General features: G+C 39.1%; 2 protein-coding genes across 2 annotated transcripts; both read right to left on the bottom strand.

Moving 5' to 3' along the window:
• Positions 1 to 3,109: 3,109 nt before the first annotated feature.
• Positions 3,110 to 4,021, bottom strand: LOC146556292 (olfactory receptor 6N2-like). Its single transcript, XM_085248920.1, has one exon. The coding sequence runs from the start codon at positions 4,019 to 4,021 to the stop codon at positions 3,110 to 3,112; it is 912 nt and encodes a 303-aa protein (XP_085105046.1).
• Positions 4,022 to 8,811: 4,790 nt separating this feature from the next.
• Positions 8,812 to 9,843, bottom strand: LOC146556291 (olfactory receptor 6N2-like). Its single transcript, XM_085248770.1, has one exon. The coding sequence runs from the start codon at positions 9,757 to 9,759 to the stop codon at positions 8,812 to 8,814; it is 948 nt and encodes a 315-aa protein (XP_085104896.1). The 5' UTR covers positions 9,760 to 9,843.
• Between the last annotated feature and the right edge of the window lie 3,017 nt (positions 9,844 to 12,860).

Below are 12,860 nucleotides of genomic sequence, written 5' to 3'. Positions count from 1 at the left end.
GAGCACTGATCGAAAGAGCGTCCATTTAATATTGGAAAATTATTTGGTGATGAGTATATTATGAGTATTATGAGTGATAACCTTAGTGTGTGAAATTTAAATTTACTGCATTGAGGTAAAGCAGGACAACCACAGAGATGAGTTGACTGTCAGAGGCCATTAGAAAATAATTTGTAACCTTCACCAAAGCTGTTTCTGTCTTGTGATGAGCTCTGAAACATGACTGAAACTGTTCAAATAAACAATTTCTCTGACGATTAACAGTTACATATTTTACAACTATTTTTTACAATTACGACAATTTTTGAGATAACAGTAAGGTTGCCTATTAGTCTATTATTAGCTAAAACATCTAAGTGAAGAGATGGTCTTCTAAGTACTACTTCCAGCTTAGAGGTCTGTGGTACACAACCGATTAATAGTGTAATACTGAAATATATCTAACATTCATTTAGAAACTTCTTTTTATTATAGTTATTTTTAGACTGTTTTTTCCTGTATTTGATTATGTGAATTTAGAAATTCAGTAAAATATATTTACTGGCTATATTATAAAATGTATTTAATTCAAATGTTTACTTTCATGTGAGGTAATTAAAACAAAATCCTTTAAACTACTCTGAAGAGTTACAAGATTTGACCATTATATCTCCATAAAAAAACTGCTCATTTCGCAATAGTCACACCACATAATGAAATTCAGAATCACATAAACCTACATATAAATCAAACGGAAAATACAGTGGGGCAAAAAAGTATTTAGTCAGCCACCAATTGTGCAAGTTCCCCCACCTAAAATGATGACAGAGGTCAGTAAGTTGCACCAGAGGTACACTTCAACTGTGAGAGACAGAATGTGAAAAAAAAATCCATGAATCCACATGGTAGGATTTGTAAAGAATTTATTCGTAAATCAGGGTGGAAAATAAGTATTTGGTCAATAACAAAAATACAACTCAATACTTTGTAACATAACCTTTGTTGGCAATAACAGAGGTCAAACGTTTACTATAGGTCTTTACCAGGTTTGCACACACAGTAGCTGGTATTTTGGCCCATTCCTCCATGCAGATCTTCTCGAGAGCAGTGATGTTTTGGGGCTGTCGCCGAGCAACACGGACTTTCAACTCCCGCCACAGATCTTCTATGGGGTTGAGGTCTGGAGACTGGCTAGGCCACTCCAGGACTTTCAAATGCTTCTTACGGAGCCACTCCTTTGTTGCCCGGGCGGTGTGTTTTGGATCATTGTCATGTTGGAGGACCCAGCCTCGTTTCATCTTCAAAGTTCTCACTGATGAAAGGAGGTTCTGGCTCAGAATCTCACGATACATGGCCCCATTCATTCTGTCCTTAACACGGATCAGTCGTCCTGTCCCCTTGGCAGAAAAACAGCCCCATAGCATGATGTTTCCACCCCCATGCTTCACAGTAGGTATGGTGTTCTTGGGATGCAACTCAGTATTCTTCTTCCTCCAAACACGACGAGTTGAGTTTATACCAAAAAGTTCTACTTTGGTTTCATCTGACCACATGACATTCTCCCAATCCTCTGCTGTATCATCCATGTGCTCTCTGGCAAACTTCAGACGGGCCTGGACATGCACTGGCTTCAGCAGCGGAACACGTCTGGCACTGCGGGATTTGATTCCCTGCCGTTGTAGTGTGTTACTGATGGTGACCTTTGTTACTTTGGTCCCAGCTCTCTGCAGGTCATTCACCAGGTCCCCCCGTGTGGTTCTGGGATCTTTGCTCACCGTTCTCATGATCATTTTGACCCCACGGGATGAGATCTTGCGTGGAGCCCCAGATCGAGGGAGACTATCAGTGGTCTTGTATGTCTTCCATTTTCTGATGATTGCTCCCACAGTTGATTTTTTCACACCAAGCTGCTTGCCTATTGTAGATTCACTCTTCCCAGTCTTGTGCAGGTCTACAATACTTTTCCTGGTGTCCTTCGAAAGCTCTTTGGTCTTGGCCATGACGGAGTTTGGAGTCTGACTGTTTGAGGCTGTGGACAGGTGTCTTTTATACAGCTGTTGAGTTCAAACAGGTGCCATTCATACAGGTAACGAGTGGGGGACAGAAAAGCTTCTTACAGAAGACGTTACAGGTCTGTGAGAGCCAGAGATTTTCCTTGTTTGAGGTGACCAAATACTTATTTTCCACCCTGATTTACGAATAAATTCTTTACAAATCCTACCATGTGAATTCATGGATTTTTTTTTCACATTCTGTCTCTCACAGTTGAAGTGTACCTCTGGTGCAAATTACTGACCTCTGTCATCATTTTAAGTGGGGGAACTTGCACAATCGGTGGCTGACTAAATACTTTTTTGCCCCACTGTATATACTTTAGTCAGACCTACAATTTTTTGGTGATGTCAATCCATATGTTTTCAATATGCATTCTGAACCCTATTTCATTTATAGAGGGCTGCAATACAGATAAAAAAAACCTCGGCATGTTAATTCTCTCGCTTCCTTATGTACTTGTCCTCATGTCAAACTACTTCCTCCATATTTTCAGTTATCTTCATACATAGTCTCAGCTTTTGGATTTGATTGTGAGAACCAATAAATATGAAATCACAGTATAAAATTATGAACACATTTCTTTATTCAGAAATCTATATGGGAAAAGTGATATCAGACAGGTAGGATCTTGCTATTTTCTTACTTTCATTTAGAATTTTAAATAATGATCCGCTCTCTGTTGCACAAGGAAAAGGCCCAGTTTTTGAATCTCACACTATGACCACAGAAATCTGTGATATTATAATACAAAAGAGAAAAAGCTATATATTTTTGGTTTTCATTCAATCAATCATTTCAAATGTCCTTAAACTGTATATGAAGAAACAATATTATGAATAGGAGTAATGATAGTAATATTTTTTAATGAATAATCCAAAAATTACTGAACAGAATCACATGCTTTGAATAGCTGGAGAAGTTTATCAGTTTTTACACTGAAAAGAAAATGTCTCAGAAATGATAGGTCTTATTAAAGACCTACCAAAGATCAGATATCATTTAACACCTCTTAAATAAACACTAAAAAACAATTTTTAACAAAAGACTATAAAAGTCTACAATAGTTTACATTAGTTCAAGAGAACAACCTTTTGAGGTTTTTAGAGATTTCTTTCATTTTTAGTCCATATATTATTGGATTGCAAAGAGGGTTATATGTTATAAATTGCAATGTCATTATAAAACGTGCAGTTTTAGGAAACTCTGATTCCAGTCTAACTATAACCATATCATAAGTAACCAAACAAGAATAGTTAATTAGAACTAGCACATGAGGCAAACAGGTTTGTGCAGCTTTTTTTCTGACATTTCCACAACTCTGACAGGCAACTATAATTATCTTTATGTATGTAAAAAGTATAAAAAGCATGGGGAAAAGTGCACCATTAAATAGAACAACCATACCATATATAGATAGTTCTTTTGAAGTTACACAATAAAGATGATTTACAGAATTGTTACAAAATATACCTTTCAAAGTAAAGTTACAGAGTGGTGTAATAGAATTTCTTAGTACTGGCACTACAATCTGAATAGCAGGTAAAAACCAGGACATTATCAGGAAAATACTGACTCTTGTTCTTCTCATGATAGTTGGATATTGCAGAGGTTTACATATAGACACATATCTGTCATAAGCCATAGCTGACAGCAGTAAGAATTCTGAACTGCTTAAAACATAAAACATGAATACTTGAAAAAGACAGGCGTGATACAAAATAATCTGTTTTTCAGATAAGAAGTCAATCAAAAGCTTCGGGTAGATGACAGTGCTCAAAACAACAGAATTCACTAACAAAGCAGCAATGAAAATGTACATAGGCTCATGAAGGCTTTTTTGAACTATGATGACCCACACAATAGTGGAATTGCTGCAAATTATTAGACCGTATACCATAAACATAATTACAAAATAAATATATCTGTATTTCTCCACTTCCACATGACCACCAAAAGTTATATATGTTATATTCATTTCAGCATTCATGAAAATCAGATATTACAAACTAAAATTTTAAACAGGCAGAATGTTTAAAACTAGTACATATAAAATATTATTATTCATAGATACCTAAACTTGGTGTGTGTTCATCTTTAGAAAGTGAACTGTTCAAATCAGACCAAATATGTGATGAAATGAAACTTCAAGCTCCATATATCTCATTCAACTCTCCACAAAGACCTATTACCATGTTCAACCTCTGGAGACATAAGCCGACAGTGGTTAGCCCTTACTTACACGGGTACATTTTCTGGCTCCTCCTCTTTTACTACATACATACGTGGGTATTAATTGAAAAACAAATTTTAAAGAAGAAAAAATTAGTTGACCGGCAGAAATGATAATAAAATAACAGCAAATATAGTCCTATATTTAAATATGTAATTCTGTTCAGGCTAAGAGAATTTCATGTAGATCGACATCATGCACACTGCAATGCAATGTGGGGAGAAAAAATAGTTAATGCACTTTAAGATAATTTCTGTTTCTGTTTTCTTTTTTCCTATTTCCATTGTGTTTTGTGTGCTTTTACAGCGTTTTTCTTATTGCTGGTGTTTTCTTAAGTTGCAGTCCGTTTGGCCTCTCAGGGCCACTGTAACAATTCCATAATTTACACAAATTTACTTTAGAGAATATAATTATTTGACAAATTTGTAGAACAGTGAGGGTTCTTTTTAGAACACACCAATTTTTTCAATTATTTATTCCAATTCAAGTCTTTCAAGTCCAATAAATAGCTTGAAAGGTTACAAAGGTAAGTGATGAACTCCAAGAGGTTAAAAAAAAGGTAGGGTTTCCCAAAATCCTGTGTTGCAGAAAGTAGTGTGTTGCACAAAAAAGGTGAGAAAAAAGCAATTAACAGTGGAAGAGAGACAGACCAGCATAACACTTAAAAATTTAGGTCTTTCCTACAAAGAAATTGCAAAGAAAGTCAAGGTGTCAGTAAGTACGGTTCCCTTCACCATCAAAAGGCACTCAGAAATTTGGGGCAAACTCTGACAGGAAGAGGTCAAGCAGACCCCAAACCACAACTGAATCAGAGGACAAGTTCCCTAGAGTTAACAGCTTGCATGATAAGTGGTTCAATGGACAATAGCTTCAAGCACAGCTTAGTAGTAAGCTGTAATAGTAAGCATGTCTCCATTTCAACTGTGAAGAGAGGACTTCGAGCTGCAGGTTTGACAGGACTAGCTGCAGCCAAAAAGCCATTGCTAAGACATCAGAATAAGACAAAGAGGCTTGCCTGGGCCATGAAGCAGACTACTGAAGACTGGAAGAAGGAATTATGGACTGATGAATCATAATTTGAAATACAGTACATCACGTAGGATCTTTGTCTTCTCTGGGCTACTCCATTTTGGGGCTGCCAGTGTCGATTATCTGTCTCCACCTCACTTCATTTCGAGCAAGATCCTCTGTCACACCAACCCTCCACATATCCTCCTTCACTATATCCAAGATCCTTCTCTGTGAACTTCATTTTTGTGTTCTGGCTGTTAGCTCCACATTCAACATCCCCTTTCCATCCTTTTATATCCACTATCCCTCCTCATCACATGTGCAGATCATCTCAATCTTGAATCTCTAGCTTTGCCTCCGAACTGCTTAACTTGACCTGTCCTTCTAAGATACTCATTTCTAATTTTGTTGCTCCTGGTCATTCCCAGTGGAAATCTTAGCATCTTCAACTCTACCATTTCACCTTCTGTCTTTTTTATCAGAGCCACCATCCCCAAAACATACATCAACTCTGCACTCTCTTCTCACCTGTCTTGGGTAGTGCCCATTGCTTTGAATGGTTGATCCCCTGTATTTAACTTATTTATCCTTGTGATTTCTTACATGTTCACCTTTCTCTCTCTTATTTACACACATGTATTCTGACTTTTTTCTACCGACTTTCATTCCTCTTCTAACCAGTCTATACCGCCATCTCTCCAGACTGTCTTCCAGTTATTCTCACTACACATCACAATGTCATTTGCGAACATTGTAGTTCATCCTGCCTTGCCCCATTTACCAACCTACCTATTCTTGTTAACAAGAAAGTGGCTCAGAGGTGATCCCTAGTGCAACATCCACCTTGGCTTGACCATTGTCTTGATGTTTTCCAAAAATTGTTTTCAAAATCTTTGATTAAATTAAATAGCAAAATGTTCCTTTAGAGTTCTTTGAGCGCTTTCTTTTTAGCACCACTCCTGTGGGTGGTGGCCTGTAAGCTCATCACATGCAGGAGGTGCCGTCTCCTGTAGTCCCACCACGCGCAGTAGGTGCCATAGGGGTCAGGTGCAATGTGTGCTGGGCAGCAGCCAGGGGCAGAGACCCTCAACTCTCACTCTGGCAGAGCTTCAACAGCATTCCTAGGGAGGTTGGAGACATTGAGTCCAAACGGACAATGTTCAGCACCTCCATTACTGAAGCTGCTGTACTGAGCTGCGACCACAAGGTGGTTGGTGCCTGTCGTGGTGGTAACCCCTGGACCAGATGGCAGGCACCAGAGGTAAAGGGAACCATGAGGCTGAAGAAGGAGTCCTCTTGGGCTTAGTTAGCCTGTGGGACTTCAGAGGCAGCTGATAGGTACTGACGGGCCAAGCGGAACGTGGCTTGGGCAGTGGCTGAAGCAAAACTGGGTGCGAGAGAGTTCGGAGAGGCCATGGAAACAGACTTTCAGACTGCCTTGAAGAGATTTTGGCTAACCAACAGCAGCTCAGGAGGCAAAAGCGGTGCTCTACTTGCACTGTGTAGGGGTGGAGGTGCTGACTTCGACTGAGGATATTGTCGGGCAGTGGAAGGAGTACTTCAAAGACCTCCTTAATCCCACTGAGACTTTAGGTACAAGGGGGATGCCTTGTCTATGTCCAGGAAAGAGGTCACGAAGGCAGTTAAAAAACTCCTTGGTGGAAGGCCCCTTGGGGTTACCCTGAGTTCCTGAAGGCTCTCAGTATTGTAGGGCTGTCTTGGTTCACCGGGATGGTGGTTCAAATGTTCAAGAAGGGGGACCAGAGGGCATGCTCCAACTATAGGAGGATCACACTTCTCTGCCTCCCCGGGAAAGTCTAGTCTAACTCCAGGGTGCTGGAAAGGAGAGTCGGTTCATTAGGCAAACCTCGAATGCAGAAGAAACAATGCAGTTTTTGTCCCAGTCCTGGAACCTTGGACAAGCTTAACCTCTCGAGGATACATGAGGGTGCATAGGAATCTGCCCAACCAGACTATATGTGTTTTTGGATTTGGAAAAGGCATTTTGGTATACTGTTGGAGGTGCTTAGGGAGTATGGGGTATCTGGCCCAATGCTACAGGCCATTTGATCCTTATACACCTGTTGCAAGACCTTGGTCCCCATAGATGGCATTAACTTGCATTAATTTCTCCTGGGTGTTGCACTTTGCCAGGGCTGCCCTTTGCCCTTTTTCTGTTCATAATTTTTATGGACAGTATTTCTAGGCATAGCCAAGTGGCTCCCACTTGGGTGGTCTCAGAATCTCAATTCTGCTTTTTGCAGATGATGTGGTTCTGTTTGCTTCATCAGGTGATGGCCTCCAGCTCACACTGGAATGGTTGGCAGCCGAGTGTGGAGCGGTGGGAATAACAATCAGCACTTCCAAATCTGAGGCCATGACCCTTAGCCAGGAAAGGTTGGAGTGCCCACTATGTGCCAGGGACAAGTTCCTGCTTTAAGTGGGGGAGTTTAAGCATCTTGGGAGGGGCACAGAGTAGAGTCGCTGCTCCTTCACATTGAAAGGAACCAACTGAGGTGGTTCAGGTATCTGACAAGGATGCCTCCTAGATGCTTCCTGGGTGAGGTGTTCCAGGCATGTCCCACTGGGAGGAGGCCCTGGGGCAGACATGCTGGAGAGATTATATTTCTCGGCTGTCCAGGGAATGCCTTGCTTTTCCCCCAGACAAGCTGGGGGTGGCTGGGGACAGGAGGGTATGGGCTTCTCTTTTTAGGCTGCTGCCCCCATCACTCTGCCATCGATAAGTTGAAGAAAATGGATGGATGGTGGATTGCTTTTCCAGCCATTTTTTTGCTCACATCCTATCTTTTTTTAGGATGAGCTAATATATTGTAAAATAAGTAGTAATCTCATGTTAAGCATTTTACACGTTTGTTACTGTGATCTATGAATAATTAATCGGTGGTAAATAATCTGCAAATTATTGGATTCTTTTCTTATATGACAACTTTTTTGGAATTAGGGTTGTACTTTTTCAAATGTTTTATGCACATTCAAGATAGACGGCAATAAATTACACTGGCCCATGATTTGTGACAAGGGAGGAAGATGTAGTTATTATAAAGCTATTGCAGCTATCACAGTTTTATAAAGCGTTACCACCCATTCCTTTAGTGGAAAATCTCTATTACACAGCATATATAAGAACCACCAATAATGTTATAAAAATCCAAAATAAAATATGAAAGTCTGACAAAATTAATCTGATAGTTTATTTGATTACTTATCCTCTTACCTATCTTGGAATTGGTGAACCTTTCATAAAAGAAGGCAATTTATATTTGTATTTAAATACAAATATAAATTGTATTTAAATATGTCACCAAAAGCTGTTAATGTAAATTAACCATAGGTCTTAAACAGACTTCAATACACTTTAATAATAATATTATGTTCAATTTATTTACAAATATAGATGAACACGGCATGGTTTATTTTTTCCTGTACTTTTCTGAATAATAGTTTGAATTACTTTATTAAATGAAAAGCATTTTCAATGATGGCAAGAAAATTATTACAAAACAAATTGTGGCACCTTAGCATTCAGAGTTAATACATGAAATGATTTTAGCATGATAGAAAAATCTTTTTAGCTGTTTAGAAATTTCCTTCATTTTGAGCCCATAAATGAATGGATTAAGCAATGGATGATAGAGCACTATTTGTAATGTCATTATTAATCGCGCAGTTTTGGGAAAATCTGATTCTACTCGAGCTATGCTTACATCATAGATACTTAAACAGGAGAAGCTAAATAAAACTAACAAATGGGGTAAACAGGTCTCCAAAGCTTTCTTCCTCACGTCTTTACAGCTTTGATAAGTGAGGATAAAAATGTTTGAGTATGTAAAAACTATGAAGAGCATAGGTAATATTACAAGATCTATTAAAGCAACTACTCCAAATACAGTAATTAATCGTGACTTGACACACTGAAGAGTGTAAACTGCATTATTACAAAATATTCCTTTTAAGTTAAAGTTACACAATGTTGCTTCAGCACTCCCAGCTGTTAAGACTGCAATGTGACAAACAGGTACAAGCCATGCTACAGCCAAGAAAATACTCACAGTGGTTTTACTCATGATAGTTTGATATTGCAGAGGTTTACAAATAGCCACATATCTGTCATAGGCCATGGCTGCCAAGAGAAAGAACTCTGAACTGCCTAAAGTGTAAAACATAAAAAACTGAAAGAGACAGGCTGAATATGTTGTGACTTGTTTTTCAGATAAAAAGTCAATCAGCAGTTTGGGGTAAACAGTTGTGCTGTAAAGAACACAGTTCAGCAGCAAAGCAGCAATGAAAGTGTACATCGGCTCATGAAGGTTTTTATGAATCCAGATTATGTACACAATAGTAGAATTACTGCAGATTATTAAACTATATAATATAAAGAAAATGAAAAAATAAACATATCTGTACTTGTTAACTTCAACATACCCATCTAGAGTTAAATATGTAGCATTTAACACCTCATCCATTAATACTTTGAAAAAAAATTATAAAACCAGCAGTGTTAATGAAGAATAACAAATAACAAAACAAAACTGCACCAATATGCAACCTATGTTGTCTTTCCTTCATTCATTTACAGGTATTTGAACTTGAAATATATCTTGGAGTACATTCATCAGTCAAATGTGCACAGTGAATCATCTTACTCTGTGAAAGGTTTTATTAGGTTGCTTTGTCCACCAGGGAATTGTACTGTGAAGGTCACAGTAAATCAAAACTGGATTATAGATGGCAGACAGTTGGTGTCGTAAGCCACCGCCTCTGTTCAAAGATGGTCGCTCATAGTGGACATAAATGGCTTCTTTCACTACTCTTTCAAACCATATGTCTTCTCTGTCCAAAAAGAGAAGACAGATAGATTTCTGTCTATGTAAGCTGCTACACTTGTTTTTCGACAATTTACCACACATGACTTTAGCATATACCAATGTTAAACATTGGAGTAGTTCTTACAGAACAAAGCATACAGTTAGGGCTGGATCAGGTAATACAACATCCTCCCTTTGTTATGCTGCAGTAGGCCTAGAATCTTGGGGGCTTTCCATAATGCACTTTTCCTTTACTCACCTCTTTTCACTCACTATGTGCTTGTACATCACTCTGCATTTAAAGAGTTATTATTAATCTCTGTCTCTCTTCTACAGAATGACTTTTGTACTGTCTTCCTCCCCTCACCCCAACCGGTAATGGGTAGATGGTTGCCCCTACGTAAGCCTGATTCTTCTTGTTTAAAGGGGGTTTATTTTCTTCCTGTCACCAGGTGCTTGCGCATAGGGGTCACCTGATTGTTTGTGTGTATTGTTGTATTGTATTATCTTTACCTTACAATATAAAGCATTATGGGGCAACTGTTAATATTGGCAAAATCTGAATTAAATGGAAATGAGACGATTCTAGGGAAGTGAGTGACCGCCTGTCAATTCTGAACTCCTTACAGGAACACAGGACAAAGTTCAGATGGGCAAGCAAAAAGTTTTGAAAGTTAACTAGGAAACAGGCAAGGAAAGCAGACTGCACAATGGAAAATGGCAGGACTTAGGAGATTAGAATCAGTAAGTCTATTTGCAGGCAACTATAGTGGTGTAAAAAGTGTTTGGCCCTTCTTGATTTCCCATTTTTTGTATTTTTGTCACACCTAAATATTTCAGGTCATCAAACCAAATGTTAATATTAGACAAAGATAACACAGATAAACAAAAAGGGAAGTTTCCTAAATATAGGTGGCCCCCTTCAAACTCGGGTCTTCTACAAGAGGCCTGGAAGCTTCAGGGTCCTGCACAATATCTTTGCTGTTCCTATGATTGCACTCCTAGGAACAGCATCTGACAGAGATCTCAGATGATGTTCCCAGGATCTGCTGGAGCCGCTCGCCTAGCTTGGGAGTCACTGCATTGAGTGCTCTGATTACTACTGGCACTACTGTTACATTCACCCTCCACATCTTCTTAAACTCTCTGAGCCCTTGGTACTTCTCAAGCTTCTTGTGTTCCTTTTTCCTAATGTTGCTGTCATTTGTTATCATTTCGACTATCACTACGCCTATTTTCTTCTGCTTTTCTACCACCTCTATGTCTGGTTGGTTAGCCATCACCATTTTGTCCGTCTGTATCTGGAAATCCCACAGGATCTTAGCTTGGTCATTCTCCAACACCCCAGGGGGCGTCTCACATTTTGACCTCGGGACTTCGACGTCATATTTGGCACAGATGTTTCTGTTTACTATGCCAGCCACTTTGTTATGGCGGTCCATATATGCCCTGCCCGGCCAAATTACATTTGGCCCGCAGGCCAGAGTTTGACACCTATGTGCTAGATTGTCTCAGGGGCATCTTTACACTTTCTGCATCTGAGGTCTTACCTTGTGCAGTAGACCCCAGCCCGATGGATCTTGTGCTCAGAACTTGTTCTTGTGCTGCCACAGCGGTGTTCTTAGCCCTCAAGCTTTTTTGTCTGGTACTGAAGGGCCAGCATTTCCTAGTCAGGACCAACAATTCAACAGTGATCTTTTACATAAACAGGCAGAGAAGAAACCTGTTATGGTGCATGGGTGTCTCTAAGAGTCACCCATGCTCTGGGCCATCTGAACCTGGGAGTAGAGGGAATGGAGGTTGCACCCTTTGATAGTGGCCCAGATTTGGGATCTTTTTGCCTCCCTCTTCAGGTAGGAGGAGAAGTGATTCATCCATGCACAGATCTGTGGTGTTAGAAATGACTGAAAGAATAATAGGCTCTGTTTTGAGTTTTGTTCAAAAGTTATGCAAAAGTTATGCAGGCTTGTTGTGCAAACAAGCCTGCATAACTTAATAAATATGGAATTTGAAAAATAACAAACCTAAAAAGAAACACTAGGTACGAGATACATGAGTACCTATGATACGGTGATACTTTTGGTAAACAACCATTTGACTAACATGTCTGTCTCACCTGGCTCTTGTTCCCTCTCTGTTCTGTCCTCGTTCTCCATCTCCCTCTCTCTCCCTCTCTGTTCCTCTCTCTCCCTCTTTGTGCTGACAATCAAGCCAAACACCAACATCATCAAATACACAGCAAATCCAGCATGTCCAAATTAACACTGTCGGATTTGATTTCAACACTATTAAAGTGTCTATATGGGTCCACACCAGAGAGTGTTAATTTAACTGTTTTTGGAGGGTTGGTACGTTAACTCTGATTTAGTGTTAAACACCAAATCTGTCTGGAGTTGATAATTTAACACTTGGTGTTAAGAGTTTATATATTAACTCTCAAAGAGTATTTTAGTTTAACTACGTAAGAGTTATCTTCTAATTCATTCTAAAAAGCGGGAAATTTACTGTTCTGAACTTCTAGAAATTTCTTTTGGAAATAAACATTTACTAAAAAGACGCAATGGTTTTTGAAAAACATTTATTCTGAACTGTGCACCACAATTTCAAAACATTTTCTGAAAGATGTAACAGTGTACATATTCTCACTTTCATTAGAATTTTGTTTATCAAAAGGTCTGACATGGTAAATGCAAATAACAGCATTCTCAACACTTATTTCTTCAATACAATATGCATGTCCTTCATTCATCCTTTGTGGA

Source organism: Mchenga conophoros, linkage group LG16 (genome assembly GCF_057382185.1).
Source record: "Mchenga conophoros isolate Kocher_MC1m ecotype Shallow Benthic linkage group LG16, M_conophoros_male_GT1.1, whole genome shotgun sequence".
NCBI classification, from domain to species: domain Eukaryota; kingdom Metazoa; phylum Chordata; class Actinopteri; order Cichliformes; family Cichlidae; genus Mchenga; species Mchenga conophoros.
The sequence above is the reverse complement of the archived record's forward strand: the minus strand, read 5'-3'. Positions and strand labels throughout refer to the sequence as shown.